Source organism: Brassica napus, chromosome C3, assembly GCF_020379485.1.
Source record: "Brassica napus cultivar Da-Ae chromosome C3, Da-Ae, whole genome shotgun sequence".
Classification (NCBI taxonomy): domain Eukaryota; kingdom Viridiplantae; phylum Streptophyta; class Magnoliopsida; order Brassicales; family Brassicaceae; genus Brassica; species Brassica napus.
The window spans coordinates 26,054,058-26,078,662 of NC_063446.1; the positions used below are offsets into that span (position 1 = coordinate 26,054,058).

The following is a 24,605-nucleotide window of genomic DNA, read 5'->3' on the forward strand; positions in this document are numbered from 1 at the left end:
TCCAAAAGCACGCTCGACATCCTTCCGGACAGCTTCTTGATGTTGAGCAAATAAAACTGCTTTCAGCCCTTTTGGTATTGGAATAGATTGGATAAAAGTTGCCCATTTCGGATAAATACCATCGGTGAGATAGTAAGTCAAATGATACTCTCTTCCATTGACATAGTAAGTGACTTCCGGAGCATGACCCTTTATTATGTCATCAAAAACAGGTGAGCGATCAAGAACATTAATATCGTTTAAGGTACCTGGAGGTCCAAAAAACGCGTGCCATATCCAGAGATCATATGAAGCAACCGCTTCTAAAACGATGGTTGGTTTTCCAGAACCACGACAATATTGCCCTTTCCAAGCAGAGGGACAATTCTTCCACTCCCAATGCATACAATCGATGCTTCCTATCATCCCGGAAAAACCACGATACTCTCCAATATCAAGTAGACGTTGAAGAACAGCCGGTGTTGGTCTTCTTAGGTACTCATCGCCGAATAAATTTATTATTCCTTCCACAAAATGTTCCACACATTTACGAGTTGTTGATTCACCGAGACGTAGGTATTCATCGACCGTATCAGCCGCAGTACCATATGCCAAGACACGAATAGCTGCTGTACACTTTTGGAGTGTAGAGAGACCAAGCCTTCCAAGAGCATCTTTTTTTTGGCGAAAAAATTGAACTTCATTGGAGAGTCTATCAACAATGTGCATGAACAATGGCTTCTTCATTCTAAAACGTCGTCGGAAAATATTTTCAGGATACGTTGGAGTTTCACTGAAATAATCATTCCATAAACGTACATGACCTTCTTCTCGATTTCTTTCGATATAAGCTCGTTTTTTTCTTTTTTTCCTTGCTTCTTCTTCATCACCATAAGCAATGGTCAAATTCTCTAACGTTGTATCAAAACATTGATCAAAAAATTGATCAAAATGTTCATCAAAAGCGTCATCTAATGATCCTTCAAAAGTATTATGAGAAGAGGATGCCATTGTTTTGATTATTTTTGATCAATTGTTTTTGATTGTTTTGTTTGGTGAGAAGATGAAAGAAAAGGTAGTTGATTGTTTTGTTTGGTAAGACGGCAAAAAAGGGTATAAGGTGAGAAGGTGATAAGGTGAGAAGGTGATAATAAGAGAACAATGCGAGAATGAGAAGGTGATAAAATGTTTTTGATTGTTTTGTTCGGTGAGATGGAATGTGAGAATGAAGGTTTTGATACTTATGCTTGGAGAGAATGCAACTTTATATAGAGTTAACACAAATCCGCAGAAGACACTACAACATCCCGTGACACTACACTACAACAGAGGCATGACTACAATAATGGCCCGTGATCATTACACTACAACAGGAATGGCCCGTGGAACTACACTACAACAGAAGCATGACTACAAGAATGGCCCGTGACACTACACTACAACAGGTTCTGATACAAAAGAGTACACTACACAAGACACGACTACAAGAATGGCCCGTGGTCATTACAAGGCATGTGAAGCTCTCTTGTCTTATACACATCATCAAGCAGTCTTCTTCACCTGAAACAAACACATGTAGAATGAGAACATGTTAAATGACAAGAATTTTTAATTTATTAACAAGAGAAAACATCACGAGAACTAGAAACAGAGATAAAAACATTAGCAAGAACAAGAACCCGACAAAGATAAAACTTAACAAGAAAACATAACATTAACCGTACCAAGACCTACTTAGACTAATCAGTCATTAACTCGGTAATGAGCTTCTTTTTAGAGCTTCTTCGTAATCTTGAAGCGGATCTTGTTTAGCAATGAGACTGTCAAGCAACTTCATCTTTGACAGTCTTTCCTTCATAACCGAATCCTGCATCTTTATGCTCCACATTGTCTGAAACTGTGAGAGGTCCTTCCCCTCACCCATGCGTTTCTTACCACTGGCTTTTGCAGACTTAACACCCTGGGGACGGTTACTTCCCTCATCATCTATAACACTGGGGACAGAGCTTGCTGACTGTGAACCTTCGTCACACTTCCTCTTCTTGGAGCTGCCATCATTTTTGGCCGTGTAAAGGGCACACCACTTCTGGTCATTTCTCAACTCCTTCCAAGCATGTTCAAGGGTGAACTTCTTGTTATGGTTGGTGAAGAAGATTTTGTGGGCAAGTTTGAGAACATCATTCTCATTTTTCCCACTTCTTTTCTCTCTGGTTGCGGCCTCATATGCTCCAGCAAACTTGGACACTAAGTCATTGATCTTCTGCCACCTCTGCTTGCAGTGAGATGGCTCTCTTTTTTCACAGCCACCAACCTTAGGACTAGCCTCAAAATATGCTGCTACTCTCTTCCAGAAAGCTACTGACCTTTGCTCATTCCCGACAAGTGGATCTTTGCTCGTGTTTAACCACGAGCTGATCAACACTACATCATCGGTTGGACTCCAAGTCCTTCGTTCCTTACGCTCTGAAGGAGTCTTGTGTTCGAAGTTTCTACCCTCAGTAGCTTGAGTGCTAAGAAAAGGAATAGAAGGAGATTCTACACCTACGGAAGTATCTTGTTGACTTTGAAGAAGATCAACAAAATTTAGATTCATATACGGATTAGAATCCATATTTGAAAATGTCTACGAAGAGAAGAAGGGGCCTGTTTGATATATGGAAGAGAACAAGTTCTCTGATTTATAGCAGAGATAGACACGAAGGCATCACTTCTAACAAGTTCTCGAGTAGACATTTATCTATAAACCACATCATTAATCACTTCTATTTATAACTCATACAACACCTCAATTTATGACCATCCACAACGAGACTAACCAAAGCTTTTTTCAATTCAATATAGCAAAGAGACCATCACTTCTATTAAATACCAACACCAAAATGACTTGACATTTATCTATTAACCACATCATTCATTACTCTCGGTTTAATTCATCACAGAAGTTAATTCGAATTGTTACAGAAGCTAAATCAATGCATTTCAAAGAGTAACAGAAGCAATAATCAATTCATTTCATTTCATTAACAGAAGCTAAATCAATTATGATCGGTTAACATAAGCTAAATCAATTAACAGAAGCTAAATCAATTCATTCACTAACCTGTATACACGGATGGACGTTGAAGATGAACCTCCCTCATGTTTCTTTCCATAGAACAAGTCCATCTCCTTCGCCAAAGACAAACAAAAAGAATGAATCAACCAGAAACCAACCAAACCGACCTGACTGCTAGCTAACTCATTCATCACAAAAGCTATATCTATTCATTTCTATCTAACCATAATCTTACACAGTCATTAATTAGCCTCGATTCAATTCATCATAGTACGTAAATCTATTCATTGCAGTTCAGTTCAAAGCAGATGAAATAGTAAAAGAATCACCAGTAAATTGATCGAAATAATTCAACAAACTAATCAATCTAGATACAGAACCGAACACAAAAAAATTCCCAATTGATCGAACACAAGTAATTAATCAATCTACAGAACCGAACACAAAAACAAAATCAATCTACAGACAGAAAATGCAAAATCTGAGACATGCATGATTGAAAAACAACAAATAGAAGCTTAACCTTTGGATTGAGGAGAGGATGGAGACGCGAGCGCCTTCTGGAGAGAGAGAGAGAGAGTGAGCCCAACGGAGAGGTCCGTCGAGGAGACCCACAGAGAGGGTGAGAATCACGGAGGAGAGCCATGGAGACAGACGTCGCGATCTCGTCGAGGAGCAACGGAGAGAAAGATAATCGCCGATTTCGTCGCCACGAAGAGGGTGAGAATCACGGAGGAGAGCCATGGAGACAGACATCGCGATCTCGTCGACGAGCAACATAGAGAGAGAGAATCGCCGATTTCATCGCCACAGAGAGAAAGAGCTTTCGAGAGAGAGAGAGAGAAAAGACGAAACGAAGAAGAAACAAACCTCTCCTCTCTCCTCTCAAACGCCTACACGTGTCAATAGGAGCCGACTCTTCTTTAGCCAAATTAAGACACGGTTCTAGTTTAATTATGTGTTTTTCCTTTTTTTTTAAACCCAAATTAGCTTAAGAGCCAGGTTAAGACCCCCCGATATTAATGCTCTAACATTTGACTTAAACAGCTCCTTCTTATTCACTACTCTCTTTTTCGTACTTTTTATTCTGGTAAAAGCATCTCCAACTCATTCTATTCTTTGGTTTAAAATAGTTAAAAATGTTTTATCCTGTATTTTAAGACAATCTTCAATACAACTATATTTTTCCTCTATAACAAAATTACTCTATAATAAAGACTAATATATAAATGTTTAGAAAAAAATAGAATAGTATTGGAGATGGTCTAATAATGTAAAATATGAATTTACTATATAAATTGAGTAATCCATTTATTTCTGTTAATCACTCTACTTTCCCTCTAAAATATATTATCATTAGAATAGAACTAATTCTATTATAGAATTATTCTATTTTTTTTTTTTTAAATGAACCATTGTTGGTGATCTAAGGATCATTATGATTAAGGTTTGATTGTATAATGCATGTAATTTATCTAAATACGTAACAAAAGATTTTACCAATGGTCCAACATGAGAAAAGATTGGGAAATTTCCAAATGTTTTTTTGATCAACAATTTTGGTAAAAGGGTAAGGGTATTTTCCTTTTTATACAAAGCAAATGGTGTGACATCATGGAATGGTATATTCCAGCGAGAAAATAGCTCTACATGTCAGCCACGGATGATGATGATCCCAATCCAATCTTGAATGAGAATTTGATGCATGTTAACTCCTTGCGCCCGCCATCAAGCATCTTCATCGTAAGTGAGTATTTACCCTATGAGAAGTAACATGATTAGATTGCTCCATAAATGCAGAATCCAACCAACAATTTCTGCTATGGAAAATATAATAAACTAACGATCATATTAAGCAATCTTGGCAACTACTAGGCCATTTGTTATGTTTGCTATAGGATAACATAAAATTCAAATCAGCCTAATGAATCAGCCTGGTAGAGTATATCCCACAAATCCAGGGGCAGATCTGGGCACAGCCCATCAAAAGATCTAAGCAAAAAGAGATAAAGAACACTCAATAAACTTACAGGAGGAGTATAACCGGGTAGAACTTGCGAGTGCGCTACTAAGAAATCTCCAACTGCCACTGGACAACTTGTCTCATCACAAAGATCATGCGTCTCAGAATGAATATGCCACCCAAAGTATGACACTTCGATCACCAGCTTTCCTCGTGAGATCACATTATCTTCATATTACACAAATCCAAAAAAAAAAAAACACACACCACAAACTCCATTTAATTCTATCAAACTTCTTGAAGAACAATTAGAAAACAAGAACAATAACGATCGATCTTAGAACATAACAAGTTCAATTTTGCAACACTTAAAAAACACCTATAGACACTTTTACAGAACAAAACATCACAACAAACAAAGATCTTTGCGTTATATGTAATGAATGTGTGTACTTGTGTTAGCAGAGATGCTGAAAGTGGCTGGCTGGCCAGTAACTATAGGATCAGGCGATATATCAACTCCATGGACCTTTACTTGATACTCTTCGTTATTATCTGCAACCAAACACATACCAAATCAGATCAAGATTCTGGGTTTCTCTCCAAACTTAAATCATCAAAGACATTGACTTTGAACTGAAACTAAGATTCAAACATCAAAACCCATCTAAAGAACATCACCAAACCTCAACGCATCACGAACCCAGAATCAAAAGTCATCGACTTTGGCCACAACTGGATCAAAAACACTATAAACAAGACGAAACTCAGTTGAATTCAAAGGGACCAAACATACCACAGTAACTGACATCGGTGGCTCTAACAATCGTCGAGACGAAGAGAAGACAAGAGAGAATAGCGAGAGCAAATCTCGACATGATTGATAGATTCTCGGAGCAGAAGAAGAAGAAGAAGAATATTTTTTTTTTCAGGAGTTTGAGATGATGATTAGAGAGGACAAAGGAGACTAAAAACAAGCAAAGAGACAGAACATACATGCTTGAATCGGGATTCTCGTTTCACAAGGAATGTCTGATAGATCTTGACCGTTCGTTTAGGTGGGTCCTTGATTCTTGAAAATTGACGGTTTGGATTTTGTAGAATGTGTGGTTAACCGCAGAGGATTTTGGCAGTGAACAAACCGTTAGGTGGGATTTTTGTGTATAATTTCAATTTGTGGTCATCACTTGGCAACAAAAAATAGTTGGAATTTGCCAGCTCAGATTTGACGTTTTTTAATAATACAGCTCAGAATTGACTACTACTATTATTTTGGAAACAAATAGAATAATTTATTAGTTCAATGAATCTTTCTCTTCCCAACATGAAATCTATTTATAAATAAAACACTTCTTCCTAAATACTCTCTCGTTATATATATTAAAAAAAACACATTAAATTATGATAATAAATATATAATTTTCTGTAATTTTCAATAATTTCTAACCAATAGTAATTCAATAAAATTAATTAATACTCTCTCATTTCACAAAGATAGATTTTTTAATATGTTTACACATATTAAGAAAACACATTAAATTACGATAATAAATATATAATTTTCTGTAATTTTCAATTTTCAATAATTTCTAACCAATAGTAATTCAATAAAATTAATTAATTTTCTTAAAGTTTACAACTTTTTAATAAAAATAAAAAAATACATTTTTGTGAAACAAACTTTTTTTCTAAAACATCCATCTTAATAAAATGGAAGGAGTATAAATTAATTTTAGAGATTTTATCACCTTTTTAGTACTCCCTCCGTTTCGTATTATTTGTCGTTTTAGAATTAAAATTTTGTTTCATTTTAAGTGTCGTTTTATGTTTTCAATGCAAAATTTAATAACAATATTCTCCATTTTATTTTTTTATTGGTTGAAATATGGTTAGATATATAGGTAATGATGTTTTTATTTTGGAAATATGCAAAATTAAAAGTTTTCTTAATCTGTGTGCATAAACCTAAAACGACAAATAAATTAAAACGGAGGGAGTATTATTTATCTAAATCATTATTGCGAGATGATATGACACCTAATGGTGGTCATTTTTGTTAAAATATGATAAATTATTTTCCATTTATTATATTTAAATTAAAATTAATGTCAAACTTATATATTGTTTAATGAGAAATTTCCAATGATAACTGTTTTTAATTTTTTGTCACAAAAAATAATTTTCAATAAAAAAATGACCAAAATAAATTTTATTAAAAAGTAAAAATGCATTTATACCATAGCATTAAATAATCTATACTTAAGTTTAGAGTTAAGGGGTGGATTTTGAAGATATAATTTCAAAATTTTAAAATAAAAAGGGTTATTTTGTTCATTTTCTTTATTAAAAGCTATTTTGTGACAAAACTTTTTTTTTTTAATTATTTGAGAGAATTGCCCTATATGTATTCTATTTTATTTTTTATTTTTCTAGAATTTATGAAAAAAATTGTTTCTCTGAAGATTTTGTGAAGGATAGAATCGGCCAAAGTTCTTATCTTATTTATCTATTCAATTTTTAGTATCATTTTTTTCTTCATTTTGTTTTTTTTTTTTTTCTGTAAAAATATAGTTTATTATACATTAAACATTATTTTTAGGCCCTCTTGGCTCAGGCCCATAAGCTAAAAGGCTTATTTGATAAATCACACTGACAACAATTCGGAGCAAGAAGTTTCAAAGGAGCTTCTTTTTTTTTTTGGGTCCTTTTGACAGATGGCTAGATTCCTTCTCCTCTGTTTCCTCTTCGCGGCGGCGCTGACGTCATCGTCGACGGAAGCCGGCGACGACAATAGAGTCTACTCTCCTTGCTCAGATTCAACAGTCGCGGTAGGCGACGGATTCACTTTCGGCATTGCCTTCGCGGCGAGAGCTTCTTTCTTTGGCACCAATCGTTCCGTTCAGTACTCTCCCTGCGATCGTCGCCGCCTCTCCCTCAACGGTAACTCTGAGCTCGCCGTGTTCAGACCTAAAGTCGATGAGATCACACTTCTCACCATCAATACCTCCTCGAGCTCCTCTAGTTTCAGCGCGGTTCGTTCTCAATCTCTGATCTATCGTTGGGGGGGGGGGGGGGAGTTTCAGTTGGATCTGAATTTCTCAGACCAGATTAGTTTAGTTTCTTGACTTGTCGGAATCTCAGGCTTAGAAAGTTGGCGACTTTGCTCTGTTGACAAGTTTGGTAGTTGTCTTTGATGCTAAGCTAATTGTCAGACATCTCTTGTATCAATGTCCTAATGTGTAGAAAAGGTTTTGCAAGGTCTTGTTTTCATTCTGCATTTTTTTTTGTTTCAGTTAGATTAGAAGTTGATAATCAGCTGATACCCCGGCTTCTAAAGAATTAGGTGATAAGCAGGTTAACTTATGTTGTGTATGTCATTAGAGTACTAGTGTAGATATTACTGGCATAAGTTGATTTTTGTAAGCTTCATTGCCAAACATGATATGAGATCACTAAAATTATTACTTTTGCTTAAAAGTTGAGGTATGATACTTTGTGATTCCAGGATTCATCAAAGGGATACATGGTAGCATTCGCTGGTTCAAAATACGCTGCAAGATCAGTTCCAATTATGGTTGCAGACAATGATCACGTCGTGACAAGCTTCACCCTAGTAATTGAATAAGCTCATATCAGTCTACATTTTCATCTTATTGAAACTTCTACCTCTATTATCATCACATGTGTTAATCTCTATTTTGTGCTATTTATCTTCCAGGTTCTTGAGTTTCAGAAAGGCAGGCTTGAGAACTTGTTCTGGAAGAAAGACGGATGCTCCAAATGTTCTGGAAATGCCAAGTTCGTGTGTCTCAACAAAGAAGAATGCGCGATTAAGAGACAAAGCTGCAAGAACCAAGGAGGGCAAGTAGATTGCAGCTTGGGGATCCAATTAGCGTTCTCCGGCACGGATAAGCACTACACCGCGTTGAACTCGTGGTACGAGGTTGCGAATCTGAAGCAGTACTCGCTTTATGGCCTATACTCTAATCTAAAGGGTTCACTAAGCAGCCAATTCAAAAACTTCTTCTGATGAGTTTCTTTCTCCTCATGTGTGTTTACTTCTTTTGTAAGTTTGTATTATTACCCGGTCTCTTGGTTATGCTATATTTTTACTGTATTTTATTACATGGCTTGTAACTTTTTCATGAATGAAGATTTACGCACAGCTTCTAAAAGATAATGATTAAGAGATCATTTGGTTCAAAATGCACATATACCTCAGCCAAACACAAGAAACCCAAAATCACATAAAGTGCACCAAAATAATAGCAACATAGATAGATATACAAAGGAAATATTCTACTGGTTTGATTAAAAAGGTTTCAAAGAAAGAATAGATTTGCAAATTACGAAACTCACTTCAACGCAATAGAAGACGCCTTGCCTGAGGAGGATTTGGTGGTGACCCTTGACCTGAAGTTGGCTGACCTCCACCACCACCGCCACCACCACCTCCGCTGTTCCATGGTTTAACGACAGCAAGAACCACAACAACTATGATAATGATGAGAATGAGAATAGCGATACATGTCCATTTACGGGTGTTCTTCTGGTAAACCCGAGCGGTTTGCAGCTGCTCAGTTCCACCTCGGATAAAGGAGCTAGCTCGGCCCACGTGGCTCTCGATGTCGTCGATCTGAGCTCCCTGGTGCTCGACCAGCACCGCCATGTCGAGAAACACTTGGTGAAGCTCCCTGAGATTCTTCTCAATGTCCTTAACCGCGTCATGCCTTTCTTGGATCTCGTTGATGGTGTCTAAGACACGTCCTCTTCCTTGTTCTTGTATTGCTTTCTGCAAGAATCTCTCACTTTCTCCTGCAATAAAACAGTTCCCAATGTTACACACCACTCACCTAAGAGTATGCCTAGTTTCTGATCTCAAGCTTCTTTTCAAATCCAGGTGTAAGCATAGACAAGCAGATTTTAACATAACCAAACCGAATTGGTTCAGATTTGGTTTTAAGTTTGGTTCAATACGACAGTTAAAAAATCGGTTATTGGTTGGATTGGTAATCAGTTAATTCGGTTTTTAAAAAGACAAAATAAAAGCCAAATAATATGGATTTTAACCATCTTCAAAATCGAACTAACCGAAAGAACCAAAATTAGTCAAGTTTTTCATCAATTTAAACCGAAAATCTAACGGGAACTTTACTTAATTTTGGCATAATTTTCATAAACCGAATTAACTGAATTTATTTTTCGGTTCAATTTGGTACAATTTTCAGCGAATTAAGCTTATTTAAAAACCAAATTAACCGAACCGAACCTGTAGGTCTAGCTAGGCATCCAAACTCGGAGAGCACTGAACTACACAATCTCAGGTGAAAACGATTCAACTAACCTGTAGAAATCAACCGATCCAAAGTCCTCTCATCCGGATTCTCGCCGGTGACGGTGAAGTACCTCCTCTGCACAGTATCTCTATACTCAGACGAGATCAGCTCCCTCAAGCGGTTGAAACTATCCATAGAGTCCTTCAGCTTCTTCCTCAAACCATTAAGGACGGAAGTCCTTGTACGATCCGACGAAGATCCAGGTCCACAGCCAGGGAGGCTCCGATTAGCCGCGTTGGAGCGATCGAGCGCCTCGAGTTTCACCTTGATCATCTTCGCTTTCTTCAGAGCCACTCCGACGTCAGCGTCCATCTTGGAGCGGAGATCCTTGACGGCTTCGGCATTGTGAAGCGTCTTGCTGTGCTCGTGAGAGGATCGGAGCGTGTCGTTGAGCCGATCTAGCTCCTTTAGCTCCTCTTTGACGGATTCGACGTCTTCGAAGAACTTGTCGAGGTTAACTCCCGCCGGATGCGTCATCTGGATTCCTCCTCCGCCGCCGCCGGCGTCTCCGCTGCTGCTGCGGAAGCGAGAGAATGAGCTGGAAAACAGATCGTTCATCGAGAATCAAAAATCTAGAGAGTCTCAGATCGGATTCAATCAACGGATAGACTTAATAAGGAAGGAAGAAAGTCGTACTGATTCAAACCACACGGTTTGGTGAACGACGGAAGAAGGTAGAGAGAGAGAGAGAGAGGAAAAGTCCAAAATTTAATTATTTTCTTATAATATGTTTTTGCGGAAATGTCAAAAGAGGAGGGAGAAAGTCAAGAAGGAGGACTTGGTGATTGACTTGGAAGCTTCGTAGTGATGGCGGAGAAGGAAAGGTGATAGTGAAAGCGTGTAGCGTGCAAATATGGTAAGCATATAAAACCGGAGCGAAAAGATTAATTGTCATTGTTGGGCCAGAAGTGAGGCCCAAATAATCAGGAATTCAAATAGGCCTAGGTTCATTTATGTCCTTCAGCGCTTAGAAATTTAAAATATTTATTTTATATATTATTAGTTAGAATCTTCAAATATTTGTCCGAGTTTGGTTTTACATCCTTTCGACGGCAAAGATACCACCCCACTGGAGACGATTCAACTGGCTAAATCTGAGGCGGAAAGCTCACTCAAGTAATAGAAAAACCACAAGATGAAGACGCTGAAAACGAGCACCGCGCAACCCCTCTCCCAAGAACCTGCCCGATATGCTTGACGGACGCCTCCTGGCACAAAGACGACACTTTGTTCGGTGGAGGTATGGTCTTGATGACCGAGGATGGGACAACGACTTATGGTTCATTCGCTAGTAACCAATTCGATTCCTTCTGAATTAATTATATATGGTGTTTGCCGTCAAAAAAAATTGATGGATCCCTAAATAAAATGAGGTATAAACTTTGTGTGTATAGTGATACGCCCTAAATATGGAAAGGATCACTCAGCCGGACTAAGGGAATATGAACTCGCCAAAAGGGAGAACTGGTGGATTCAATGGTGACACAAAAGGGGCGGAAAGTCTCTTGATACTATCAGACTTCAGTTGTTGCTTGATATGATGCACAAGTCCAACAAAAGAAGAGTTTCTAAACGTTGATTGATATGACGCACAAGTCCAATGAAATAAAGAATGTTTACTTGGAAGAAACTCAACAAGAAACAAGAAGTGTTCTACAAAGAACAAAGAGATAAACTCATAAAAAAAAAAAAATCATTGTCTTATTTCGTGGCTCTTAGCCTTATTTATAGGATTACAAATTGCAGACATCCAAAGAAAAATGTGTTAAAAATAAAGACATTGAATATAGAAACAAAGACTTGACTAAATAAAGTCTTTGACTGAAACTTGGGCTGTCTCTTGATATAACCACGACCTTGACTTGGTTCAGTGAAGAATATACTCCTGTAATGGGCCAAGACATGTCTCTTTAATGCCTGGTCGAAATCTTTCTCTTTTCCTTTGCCAATTTTTATCGGTTTCTCCATTTGACCCAAACAAGTCCGTTTTTGAATCTTTTAAAAAACCATCAAACCCAAGGCTTTCTTGGACATTTAGAACATGAATAATCACCTTTGGCATGATTGAATTGGTCGTTGATTCATCAGAAAGAAGGTTAGCCTTTTCCAGCTTCTCGGATGGTCTGAATTCGCGAGAACTAAAGATCACATGATTTGTAAATGGCATAACTGTCACATATGAACTCCGTTTGATCTGATTCTTCTTTGAGGAGCTCCGTAATTGAGTTGAGAACATTCTACAAGTGATTTCATGCGTATAAGCCTTGTGATTTGGAAGATATGAGTCAAACAATGAACATATATCTTTACAACATCCAAAGATCAAGCCATGCATGTCTGTTTTTTCCGGTGCGCTACCCAAGGGCGCATCATATAGGGTACTATATGAAAGTTTCGATGGAAAAATAGATGTGTTCTTCTTTCAAACTCTTTAAACCAATTCATAATACTCTTCTCGCTGCGGTATGTCACTATTCTTAACTTCTTGTTTGGACTAATCGGTAGATCAAACTAAAAAAGGTTTTTATTTGACAATAGTAGCTTATTTGTTTAGCTAACCACCAATTCAGCCACTGTAATATAGGCTTGGGCGTTTTACCCGGATCCAAAGACTGGAACCGACCCGAAAATACAAGTTCGGATCTGGGTCCAGGTCCATGCTGAAGTATCTGTTGGATCTCTTTTTTTTTTGGATTCACGGGTCTCGGTTCGGGTCTGTGTTCTACCCAAGACCCGATCGGGTATCTGAAGTACCCGAAATTTATTGTATATATTAGGTATATTTGGGTATTTGGGTATATTTTTGATATTTCAGATATTTTTTTAAGTTTTGGATCTGGATTTTCGGGTATAATTTCAGATTGCAGGTAAAATTTTAGATTTTCAAAAAATATAATTCGAGTATTCGGGTAAAATTTTGGGTCTGTTTTGAATTTTCTGGTCTGATTTTAGGTAGATCTTCGGCATTTTTACGATTCTTTGGGTATTTATGGAATTTTTGGGTATTTTTTTAGTTTTTGGATTCAATTTAGGTATTTCGGGCCTTAAATATCCGAACCGACCCAAACCAAGAATATACCCCAAAATTAAAAGTATTTTATGGATATTGAAATTATAGATCCGAACCGACCCGGACCCGGTAAAATCCGACCCAAAACCGACCTGAAAATTATATGTACCTCTACGAATTCAAATTTTCAAGATCCAAAAGACAAGGATCCGACAAGACCCGATTCGATGACCCGGATGTTCGGCCTACTATGATCTACAACTCATTAGTTATTGTTTGAAAGTACTTTTTATATTTGTTTGTTAGTTGAAATTGTCATTATCTTTTTAGTACTTTATCAACTTAAAATAAAACCCACAAAGAACCCTAATACAACGACGACTATCGTAAGATGTTTTAAAAGTATACTAGATTTTGACCCGCACTTTAAAAGCGCGAGATTTGTTATTATGTAAAATTTAAAAGTTATAAATATTTTTTACGGCCAAATAAATTTACAGATGTTTTATTAATTATGGTCTAAAACAAACAAATAATAGTTTGTTAAAATAACTGAAATGAGCTAATTATATGAGTTGTCGATTTTATAATAATTCTTAACGATATGTGTTATTAATTATGAATTATCCCTCAGATACCTATATTGAACATAAAAGTATTAATATTCCACGTTAGTTAATATATATCTATATTATACTTCTAAATTCTAATAATATTTCATTTTATAGTACCTAATTTAAAATTGTAGTTACATGTCAAATTTTAAAATGCAGAACAATTTGAGTTTAGGTTGATTTGGTGATGTCTACATTTTTACGCAAGTTTCAGAATTGTAGGCGATGACCATAAATTCAATATATTGAGAATATTCTTGAGCACAAAATAAGGAAGTAAAATTTTTCTTGTTAAATAAGTTTAAGTCTTTCTAAAAATATGGTACATCTTATACAATAAAGTAGACAATAGTCTCTCCTTAGAGTGCCACATCATAAGGTTGAAGGGTGCAAATTAGGACAGGTGTTTTCTCCAATTTCTTCATCTCACCAAAATTTTCGTACCAAATCTATGGGACAGTTACTGGGTCTAATGTTTGAATGTTTTGTATAGTTAGGCCCATATGTATTTAGGGTTACATTATTATCCTGCTTAAGTTTACAAAGCATCGACGTTTTCACCATACAGCTAGAATTCCGATCGACACTATGTAACATCTGCCATTTACATTTTTTTGGTGTTTAAATCCTAGCATTTATGTCACTTATACCACCCTCCCACTCTCTGGCTTTTAATGGAGCTTATCATATTCTAAGATAACCGCTGGAAGCTCCATCTATAAATGTGTTTGCTCCCGACGATGAACAGCATTAAATCTGCAAAAACTAAAAGCACGATCCCTGCAAAGCATCAACTCAACAATGGAGAAATCCTCCATCATGCTCGCCGATTTGAAAGCTTACCGGTTCTGGCGGTGGTGAGATTCAACACCGGCACATTCCTCACACCACCGCGACAAGAGCAATTCATAAGCTGCATCTGGTATTTGGTTGTACTTGTTTCCTTCATCATTTGTCGGTTAAGTGAATTATAGCTTGAGGAGTAGCAAAGATGTTGCAAGTCTAAAAAGTGAAATACATTCTGCTAGAATGTTTGTAATAGAATCAATAATTTTGACTCTTCAGGATGTTTTTTTGTTTGTTTGTTTCTTAAACAGGGAACTGCAGCGGAGGATCGTTCCAAACAGAAGCTGATCTCACATAACGATTCATCAGGTTTTGTTTGTTTGGTCTCTTTTTAGATTGTTTAGTCGAGGATAGGTTTGCTAACGTGATTTTATTGCATCTATCATCCTATTTTCTCTTATAGATACAATGTTTTTGTGTGTGTCTTCTTTCAGGTTGCAGAGTTTTAGGTCCCCATCAGTGTTAAAACAACACAACAAAACAAGTTTAGCAAGTTCTATGTTAGGTGACCGACTCCACCGTCACCATCCCGTTTCAATGAGATGACTAACTTTGTTTGAAATAACTGTTCTTAGTGTTCATTTTCTTCTTCTTATTTTGATTTAAGGGAACTTCAGTAATCATGAGGAAGATGATAGAGACGGCTTTTCCTTTATTCTTTTTAGACTGAGAATGCATAGAAGAAGAAAATGCAACCATTGGCACAAAAGAAACTGGACTTTGAAAAGTTATGTGCGGCTGGGGTCAGCGTTTACCAACTGGAGGCTCTTGAAGAATGGGAACAGATTGCAACTTCAGCATTTGAGAACTTCGAGCAAGAAGGGCATAGAATCATATCCGTCCAAGAACTAGCCGGGGTATGGTCCTATATTCAACCTTGTATGTGATTGAGTAAGCATCATCTATTTTGTAAGATCTAAAACATATTTAATGATTGGGGCGTGGTATAAAGCAGGAGATGACTCTGGCACCAAATGCATATCCTCTGCTCAAGGATTGGATCTGGAGTTTGGATGGAAAGCTTAGTTTCTTGGGCTACGCTAAGTTCTTGCATGGTGTGATCGTACGAAGCTCGAGCTCAAGACCTAGGTGACACATCGGCATGGGAAAATTCTTCTACGTGTGAGTCAATTCTTGATAAGTATCGAAAACGACTTAGTCGTCATCAAGATATTGGGTTTAAATGTACAACATATACTGGAAGAAAAAAAAATATATATAATGGAAATGGAAGCTAGGTGCGTCATTTGTAAATAATTCTTTGAGCATTTTGTCTTCAGAAGAACCAAACCCCTAAAAGAAAAAGAAACAAACAGGAAAAATATATCATACATGAGATGACTAACTTTGTTTGAAATAACTGTTAGATTTATTATTATAAATATGCAAAAACTCTTTCAGTCTCCACTACTGCACTGTAACAAAAAAACGATTCAAGGAAACAATAGTGGCTCATATATAATTGTGGCTTAAAGCAAAATAAAAAACTGTGGTCTTAAATATTTTGATAAAAATTTAGAATTCCATGTAATTATAGTTCTACTATTATTATATTTTACTTTAGAAAAACTCAAAATATTTTTAAATTTTTGCTTTCTTTTTTGGTCATTTTTTTGAAATATGTTTAGAACTATTTATGTCATATTTTTTGTGGTTAACCAAATAAATAAAATAGTAAAATGTCACTATCAATAGTATGTAATAAACAATTATAATAAATTAAAAGATAAAAACCAATTAAAAAAAGATAAATTGTTGATCTAAGTTTTTTTTTAAAAGTGAGACACTCAAGGTTTCCATAATACTACCCTAGAATAACTTTGAAACTGTAGATAATTAAATAAGCCCAATGCTTTAGATGCTTTGAAGAAGGACCGAGTATATAGGGAAAAAAAATTGTGGTCTTAATTATTTTGATAAAAATTTAGAATTCCATGTAATTAGAGGTGAGCGTTCGAGTACCCATTCAGATTCGGTTCGGATCTATTCGGGTTTCGGGTGTTCGGGTTCAAAGATTTCAACCCCATTCAGATATTTCTAAATTTCGGTTCGAGTTCGTTTCGGATCTTCGCGGGTTCGGTTCAGGTTCGGATAATCCATTTAAATTATTTTATAAAATTTTAAATTTATTATATACTTAAAATTTCTTAAAATCTATAAACAAAATTATATATTACATATAAATTTGAATATATGTCAAAATACATAAAATTAACATATAAATTGGTTTGATTTGAATATTTGGATAGTCTTTCAAGTATTTGTAGTGTTTTGAATATATTTTAGCTATTTTACACATTTAATTTTGATTATTTGTGTATATTTTCAAGTATTTAGGAAAACTTAAAAGTATTTTAAATATTTTGGATGTCTTTAATACATATTAAATCTAAAGATAAGTAACATATTTAGGTATTTAAATCTATTTCGGATACATTCGGGTACCCAAAATACTTTGGACCGGATTGGGTTCGGTTTCGGTTCTTTAAATATCAAAATTTTGAATCCGTTCGGATATTTAATCAATTTCGGTTCAAGTTCGATATTACTTTTTTGGATCGGGTTCGGTTCAATTTTCCGGATCCAGGTTTTTTGTCCAGTTCTACATGTAATTATAGTTCTACTATTGTTATATTTTGTTTAGAAAAACTCAAAATAAACTTTTAAAATTTTGCTTTCTTTTTTTGGTCAAATTTTTCAAATATGCTTAGAACTATTTATGTCATGCTTTTTTTTGTGGTTAACAAAATAAAATAAAATTGTAAAATGTCACTATCAATAGTATGTAATAAACAATTAGATCAAATTAAAAAGATAAAAACCAATTAAAGAAAAGATTAATTGTTGATCTAAGTTTTTTTTTTTTTAAAGTGAGACACTCAAGATTTCTATAATACTACACTAGAATAACTTTGGAACTGTAGATAATTAAATAAGCCCAATGCTTTAGATGCCTTGAAGAAAGACCGAGCATGTATGGAACCCTCACCTGTCTTGTCAAATCCACTCCGTCTGTAAAAAAAAAAACCAACAACAACCTATTGGTGGACTATCTATTAGCATCAGTATCTATTTGCATGGACACGGAAACTACATGAAATCAATGTCGAAAGACATCAATAAAGTCAATGCACTGAGCGTATGTGAAAATCCTCCATTGTTGCTTAACAACACTCGCAAGGACATATGCCACTGTAACGTATCTCCCCCAACAAAATAAAAGAAAAATGCGACAATCTTACTATTACAAACAAATAAAATAGATTATATATTTCATATAAAACCTACTCTACAAAATTTTACATTTTATGCTTCAACTATTAGTCATTCAATTTGTGTATTCAAAAATTATAAACATTATTTCACTGCTTTGAAATAAATTTATACACCTCGCGTATGTCAATAAAATAGCAATCCCTCATATACAGAACATACATCCAATTGATAAATGTAAAGCTGATCTTCAACATCGTTGAGACTTCCATAATAACGGCTCCACAACTCAAACAAATAGCTACAACATCAATTTATTTGTTCAAAAAAATTCTTTACTGATATTTTACGCTAAGAAAAACATCAGGCAATTTCTATTCAGGGACGGTCTATATTTTTTTCAACAGAGATCACTAAGATATTTTGCTTATAATTTAGTAGGCTGAAAAAGATTTCTTACCATTATTATATATATTTTGTCATCCTTAGCATTGTAATATAGAACCACTAAATATTCAATCGATATACAATTTTAATGAAATATTAACAGCGTCATAACTCTTAACAAGTGATGGACAACATAGAGAAAGAGAGTGTCACTTAATACTTCTTAAATCTGTACAAATATTTTTTTGTTCATAGAAAGTAGAAATTTCGAAAAATCACTACCTTTATTGGTAAAGTTTCCATTTAACATAAGATTTGATCACTCATGTGTCTGCGACTTGTCTTAAGTGAGTCTGAACATTGCTTCAACACTACTACTACTAAAAAGAATAAATGACCACAATTTGAATTCGACCACCAATTTAGGATCCGAATGTTTACAACCACCCGTTCCGCACCGCAGTTAACAATAACAAAAAATCTCTACATATATCATATATCTATACGTTTTTATAACTGTTAGAACCGCACCGCAGTTGAACCGCTTGTCCCGCACCGCTGAAACCGCAGTTACTATTCGGAGCCTTAATTATCTAATACCAAACGTCCATCCGTAGATTCACAAAATTAACACTTATATTTTTTTCTTACAAATATCAACCATTATACTACACAATTAACAAATATCCCGCGCGTAGCGCGGACAAGCCACTAGTAATATATAATTTTGGATTATTAAATATTGCTTGAATGTTATTGGATAACAAAATACATGACTTTTGATTGGATGGAAATACGGCCGGCAAATTAATTTTTAAAAAAATCTAAAAAAGTAATAAATTGCCATTGTAAATAATTCTAAAACTAAGGGCAGAAGAATCCTAGGAGGGATTTTGCTTTAATAGTAGGGGAAATTACATGTTTACCAATTTCATGCTACAACTTTTCAGTTTTACAATCACTAAAGGGACAATTATGACCTTGTTCTTTATATATACTAGGAAACAAATCCGCGCATTCGCGCGGACAGTCAAAATCCTTTACTAAAAACTAAATTATTTAATATTCATAAATTGTATATATTTAATAATTATATATATAATACTTTTTTATTTTTTCATTTAAATACTGAATATATTAGCTTAAAATAAAAAATTCAACAACATAAGGAAAAGGATGTAAAATGTATATAACAAATTAAATATAAATTGACTTTTGAATTTATAGAACAATAGATATACATTTTTATTAGTAATATCGGTTGAGACAATGGTAAAGACTGGCTAGACAAGAAGTTCATCTTCAGTATTAGGAATATCAACCTTTTGTTTAATCTTTGCGGATTCTTTAATCTACGGGACAGCTGTCTCAACACAAATTTTTTTTTTGATTCTGTAATGTAGAAATTAAAATTAATTCCTCTCTTGCGTGTTTACTATTTCACTGCCAAGGCATTTATCGGAGTCAATCGTATTCTATAAATATGATATTTATCTAGTATGATCAACTGGATGAAGCAGAGGACATATAGTCATGGACTAAAGCAAGCTATGAAAAGTAACTGCTTACAGACTACCAAGATATATGATATATGAGATCGATGATATCGATGAAGTTTTTTTTTTTTTTTCAAACTTACAACTTTATTATATCGATGAAGTTTATTTTCAAATCTTTCTTTTAAAAGTTTGGGAGCCCTTCATCTCAACAAGTATTTTATAGAGGACTCAGTTTCAGGTCTTGACATTGGCATAACAAAAAGGCATCCTTGTCGCAACAAAGCCCATATACAGTGATAAAATAGTAGATTCACTTTGTATTTTTCTTACCTATAATCGGTATTTTTAGCATGTGCAATCATCTAATAAATGCTACTTGGGTGTCATCCTTGTCTTGTTGTGCAGTTTCCTAATGTTCCTCGCCAAGGATTTGATTCAGAGTATAATTCTTACCAATAAATGTAAATCTCTTAATTTAGACTTTGATCTCTAGGCATTTTCTTGAATTAGATGGGGTATGCCCTTTTTTTTTCTTGACCAAACCATATTTTCATTACTACTTTAAATCCAAGGTTTAAGGAGCATACAAAGCTGATTTAGCAAAAGAATCAACTTCAAAAAATCTTTTCACAAAAATAAACCACTTAAATAATACACCAGTTGAAATACATATAATGTTTTTAATGTACATAAAAATAAAGTAATAGTTTTAAATTAAAGAATTTGAAAATGTGTCAAAAGGACAAAGGAAATATCATATGTTGTTTTGGTAACTTAAAACAAAAAGTTCTTTGTGATTATACTAACAATTAATTAAATCTAACGCATGTAACAAAAATGAGGATAGTTTAACATCTCAATTTAAAAATACCATAAATGAAACAATTGTTTTAACTTTTGTCAAATATTAGGTTACACAAATCTCTTTTTATGATAAGTAAAGTTTATGTTTTATCAAAACTAAGATACATAAATATAAAAAGAAATTCTAATGTTTGTATGTGATTCTTCAAAAGTCTTCTATGATCATTTAGATCTTAAAGTAGTTACAATGGTTATTTTTTAAAAATTGTAATGATTTTTATAAATAGTTGTAAATCTTCATCTAAGCAATTGCAATGATTCATTTAGATGATTTTATCCATTAAATCTGCAACAGAACATTCTATGTTCTCAGCCTTTTGTTTTGCTTAAATATGATGATTTTATTCAAGACCGTTGGAATTTGAATAATATGGTACTGAATAATGTTTATATATCTTTACTTATCACATAATTTGTATACTATGGTACTGTATATTAGCGACACTTGTTTGAAAGTAAGATTCATATTTTTCAATAGCTTTAAACTATCTTGAAAATTTTATTATTTTCAAAATTTTAAGATATAATGAAATTTTTTATCAAAATTTTGATTTGAGAGCGTTTTGAAAATTGAAGTTAGGAGAAAATGTTGTACAAATTGTAATATATAGAGTTGAAAAATATTAGTTTATAAACTCTTCAAGAAAAAAGCAGTTATAAAAGAAAGAAAAATATAATTTATAGCCAAAAAAAACATTATCTTCAATAAAATTAGTGAAGTAAGTTTTAACTTTTTTAATTTTTGAAAGTAAGTTTTGATAAAGAGTCACATTTGTAAAAACCATTTGCTGGGATTCTTTGATTGTGTTTTTTTTTAACACTTAGAAAAACTGAGAAACAGACAACAAGATACCAGCAGGTACCGTAGAGATCTAAAGAGAAACATGAAAGAACTAAGCCAAAAGAAACAAGATGGCAATTAAAGGTGCCACTGGCACATATCCCCTGAGCCAGCCAATGGAATAGAAAATTAGACACCTGCCTCCTGTTGGATAGCTTGATGAAGCCAGCAAGGTCCACCAGCGGGTGACATAAGATTGCGTACAGAAGTATGAGACCACACTATCTGCAATCGCTGTTGCTACATTATTTTTATGGTCAAGCACGTGGAATCAGACCATTCATCAAAACGGTGTGTCGGTGCAGCAACTCAAGGATTTTTGTAGAAAGTGATAAGAGTTCAGGATAGCTGTATGGATCCAGAAGTGACTGTCTCACCTCCGCAGAAGAAACTTCAAACAGAATTTTTCGTTGCTTCAGATAATCAGGTTGCCCATCTCTTCCACAGCCCACAACATAGCCTTTAAGTTTGACTCCTGTTTAGATAGGGGAGAACAGAAAGCACGGCGGCTATGGTCAAGCGGACGGCACTGACTATCTCTTGTAACCCAGCTAGCACCCCTCAGAGGTCCAGAGCTATCCCAAGCCATGCCAACATTGCATTTGATAAAACAAGGGGAGACTTTTCCCAAGAGTTGTGTGAAGACGGCTTGTTTCCAAAGCCGCAGCCTGATTATTCTCATTGTAGTTAACCATATACCAAATATCTCCCTCTTCCAGCGACTTAGAGATGCATGAAGCAGAGGAGATTCGGCTTTTCTCAAACACCAAAGCATTTCTCCCTTTCCAAAGGTTCCAGAGTATCCAAGGGAAGGACTTAATATTACCATAATCTGTCCTCTGTTTTTTTTTTGTGCTTGCTACCAGATAGGAAGGTTCAGAAAGATAGATGACTGCGAAAAACCAGAGGGAGGAGGCTCTATTTGTTCCAGACGCCGGGCTTCCACTGCTGTAGGACAGTGAACAGGACATGAAAAATCGTTTCCAAGGCTTGACAACACGCATGACAAATTGTGTTTGACCATTCATAATTCAAAAGCACATAATATTCACTAATACACAGGTACAATATAAAAAGTAGAGTTATTATATTTATATTTGTAGTTTACTAATTTATAACAGTATAAATGTTTTTCCTAGAAACTTACTGATGAAGTCTCCCACTTCTTTTTCAAGTCCTCACCACTTAAACGCACGCACAGGCACAGATGAATGGTGCACTTGAGGATGCTGTTGAGTCTGTGATAGTCTATAGTAATTGTTCTGGTCCTCCTAACAATCCCTCATTTACAAATTCTTAGCGATCTAGACCACCTTTTGAAACCTTAATTAAAAATGATGTATGCAGAATGTAACAGACATCATACATATGACGTTACGTAATCCCATCTTAACAAGCCTGAATATAAAAAATTTATATAAAAGGTATTAATTTCCTAAACCATTAGATGATCAGCGCACTGTCTGTACGGTGATGCTGGATCTGCTTTACAATCAAAAAAAATCTGAATCGCACTGCAGTGTATAAATATTCAATAGACATCATGATTGAGTTCTTCTGAATCGTGGATCCTACACAGACTAATCAAACAATGAATGGGAAGCGTCTGAAATCATCAGAAAAGGAAAAAAGGAGAAAGGAAAAATGAACTAAAGCGGAAAAAATTACACTGGATTTGGATGCGGAGGAGAGAGAGAGATAAGAAGCATAGAAAACTTGAAACAAATCTGCAACTCGATACAATCTCTTCAATATATAAACTTCTGAACAGTTACAAGAAAATGATGACGGTTCCACAGAAGATCTAGAAGATCTGAGTGTGAAAAGATACAACCTTTAAGGAAAAAACAGATGATCTGTTTAAGAGACGCCTGTGAGGAGGTATGATGAAGCCGTCGATTGCTATAGTAAATCTAGTACGTCATTCTTTTGTTTCTAAACAAAACCTTAACCATTAAATTATATCACAGACACGATTCTCACCATTAGATTTTGATTTTTTTTCCTATAATAAATTGATGATGTCATCAGTTAGATAAAAAAGATTTGCTATTATATATAGATAATAAATATATACTATTTCTAAATTCAAACCCTAAACCCTAAAACTCAATTCTAAACCCTAAATCATCAATCATAAACCATATTTTATTTTGAAATATGAACCCTAAACCCTAAACCATCAATCTTAAACCCTTTTATTTTTTGAAATACAAACCCTAAATCCTGAAACATCAATTCTAAACTCTAAACCTCGAAACATCAACTCTAAACCCTAAACCTTCAACTCTAAACCCTAAAACATCAACTCTAAACCCTAAACCCTAAAATTCAACCCTAAACCCTAAACCATCAACACTAAACCATAAATTTTCAACACTAAAACCTAAACCCTAAAAAGTAAACTCTAAACCCTAAAAAGAAAACTCTAAACCCTAAACCCTAAAAAATTGCCCCTAAACCCTAAAACATCTAACTCTAAACCCTAAACCTTCAACTTAAAACCTAAACCCTAAATCCTAAACCCTAAACCCTAAACCCTAAACCCTAAAACCGTAGAGTTGATGTTTTAGGGTTTAGATTTGAAGGTTTAGGGGTTTAGGGTTTACAGTTTACATTTAGGGTTTAGAGTTGATTTTTAAGGTTTAGATTTGAAGGTTTAGGGCTTAGGGTTCAAATTTCAGAAAAATATAGGGTTTAGAGTTTACGTTTAGGGTTTTGAGCTGATGTTTTAGGGTTTAGATATGAAGGTTTAGGGTTTAGAGTTTAGAGTTGAAGTTTCGCGGTTTAGGGTTTAGAGTTGATGTTTCATGGTTTAGGGTTTAGAGTTGATGATTTAGGGTTTAAAGTTGATGTTTTAAGTTTAGATTTAGGGTTTAGGGTTTACGTTTAGGGTTTAGAGTTGATGTTTAGGAGTTTAGATTTGAAGGTTTAGGGTTTAAAGTTAATGTTTCGGGGTTTAGGGTTTAGAGTTGATGTTTCATGGTTTAGAGTTTAG

The 24,605-nt window shown here is 34.8% G+C and overlaps 5 protein-coding genes and 1 long non-coding RNA gene across 7 annotated transcripts; 2 read left to right on the forward strand and 4 right to left on the reverse strand.

The window, feature by feature from the left end:
* Positions 1–129: 129 nt before the first annotated feature.
* LOC106350906 lies at positions 130–4,355 on the reverse strand. Its single transcript, XM_048752996.1, has 3 exons — positions 3,558–4,355; positions 3,080–3,147; positions 130–1,539 (listed from the first exon to the last, which is right to left on the reverse strand). Exons 1-3 carry the CDS (start codon positions 3,812–3,814, stop codon positions 1,373–1,375), a joined length of 492 nt encoding a protein of 163 aa, XP_048608953.1. The 5' UTR covers positions 3,815–4,355; the 3' UTR covers positions 130–1,372.
* A 149-nt stretch (positions 4,356–4,504) lies between these two features.
* Positions 4,505–6,027, reverse strand: LOC106349367 (putative phosphatidylglycerol/phosphatidylinositol transfer protein DDB_G0282179). The gene is made up of 4 exons (XM_013789320.3): positions 5,794–6,027; positions 5,451–5,552; positions 5,065–5,225; positions 4,505–4,794 (listed from the first exon to the last, which is right to left on the reverse strand). Exons 1-4 carry the CDS (start codon positions 5,993–5,995, stop codon positions 4,681–4,683), a joined length of 579 nt encoding a protein of 192 aa, XP_013644774.2. The 5' UTR covers positions 5,996–6,027; the 3' UTR covers positions 4,505–4,680.
* Positions 6,028–7,627: 1,600 nt separating this feature from the next.
* Positions 7,628–9,177, forward strand: LOC106349369. The gene is made up of 3 exons (XM_013789324.3): positions 7,628–8,029; positions 8,503–8,610; positions 8,716–9,177. The coding sequence occupies exons 1-3, from the start codon at positions 7,712–7,714 to the stop codon at positions 9,025–9,027; spliced, it is 738 nt and encodes a 245-aa protein (XP_013644778.1). The 5' UTR covers positions 7,628–7,711; the 3' UTR covers positions 9,028–9,177.
* LOC106349368 (syntaxin-121) lies at positions 9,168–11,176 on the reverse strand. 2 transcript variants are annotated; one of them, XM_013789323.3, is made up of 3 exons: positions 10,970–11,176; positions 10,342–10,871; positions 9,168–9,812 (listed from the first exon to the last, which is right to left on the reverse strand). In XM_013789323.3, exons 2-3 carry the CDS (start codon positions 10,808–10,810, stop codon positions 9,358–9,360), a joined length of 924 nt encoding a protein of 307 aa, XP_013644777.1. In that variant the 5' UTR covers positions 10,811–10,871; positions 10,970–11,176; the 3' UTR covers positions 9,168–9,357. The 2 variants fall into 2 exon arrangements, with proteins under 2 accessions (XP_013644777.1, XP_013644776.1); XM_013789322.3 differs by having other exon boundaries at positions 10,342–11,166.
* A 4,316-nt stretch (positions 11,177–15,492) lies between these two features.
* LOC106352430 (CDPK-related kinase 4-like) lies at positions 15,493–15,896 on the forward strand. Its single transcript, XM_013792069.2, has 2 exons — positions 15,493–15,660; positions 15,759–15,896. Exons 1-2 carry the CDS (start codon positions 15,493–15,495, stop codon positions 15,894–15,896), a joined length of 306 nt encoding a protein of 101 aa, XP_013647523.1.
* A 5,641-nt stretch (positions 15,897–21,537) lies between these two features.
* Positions 21,538–23,772, reverse strand: LOC106352431. The gene is made up of 2 exons (XR_002660860.2): positions 22,755–23,772; positions 21,538–22,555 (listed from the first exon to the last, which is right to left on the reverse strand). It is a non-coding gene; the product is annotated as an uncharacterized LOC106352431 (long non-coding RNA).
* Between the last annotated feature and the right edge of the window lie 833 nt (positions 23,773–24,605).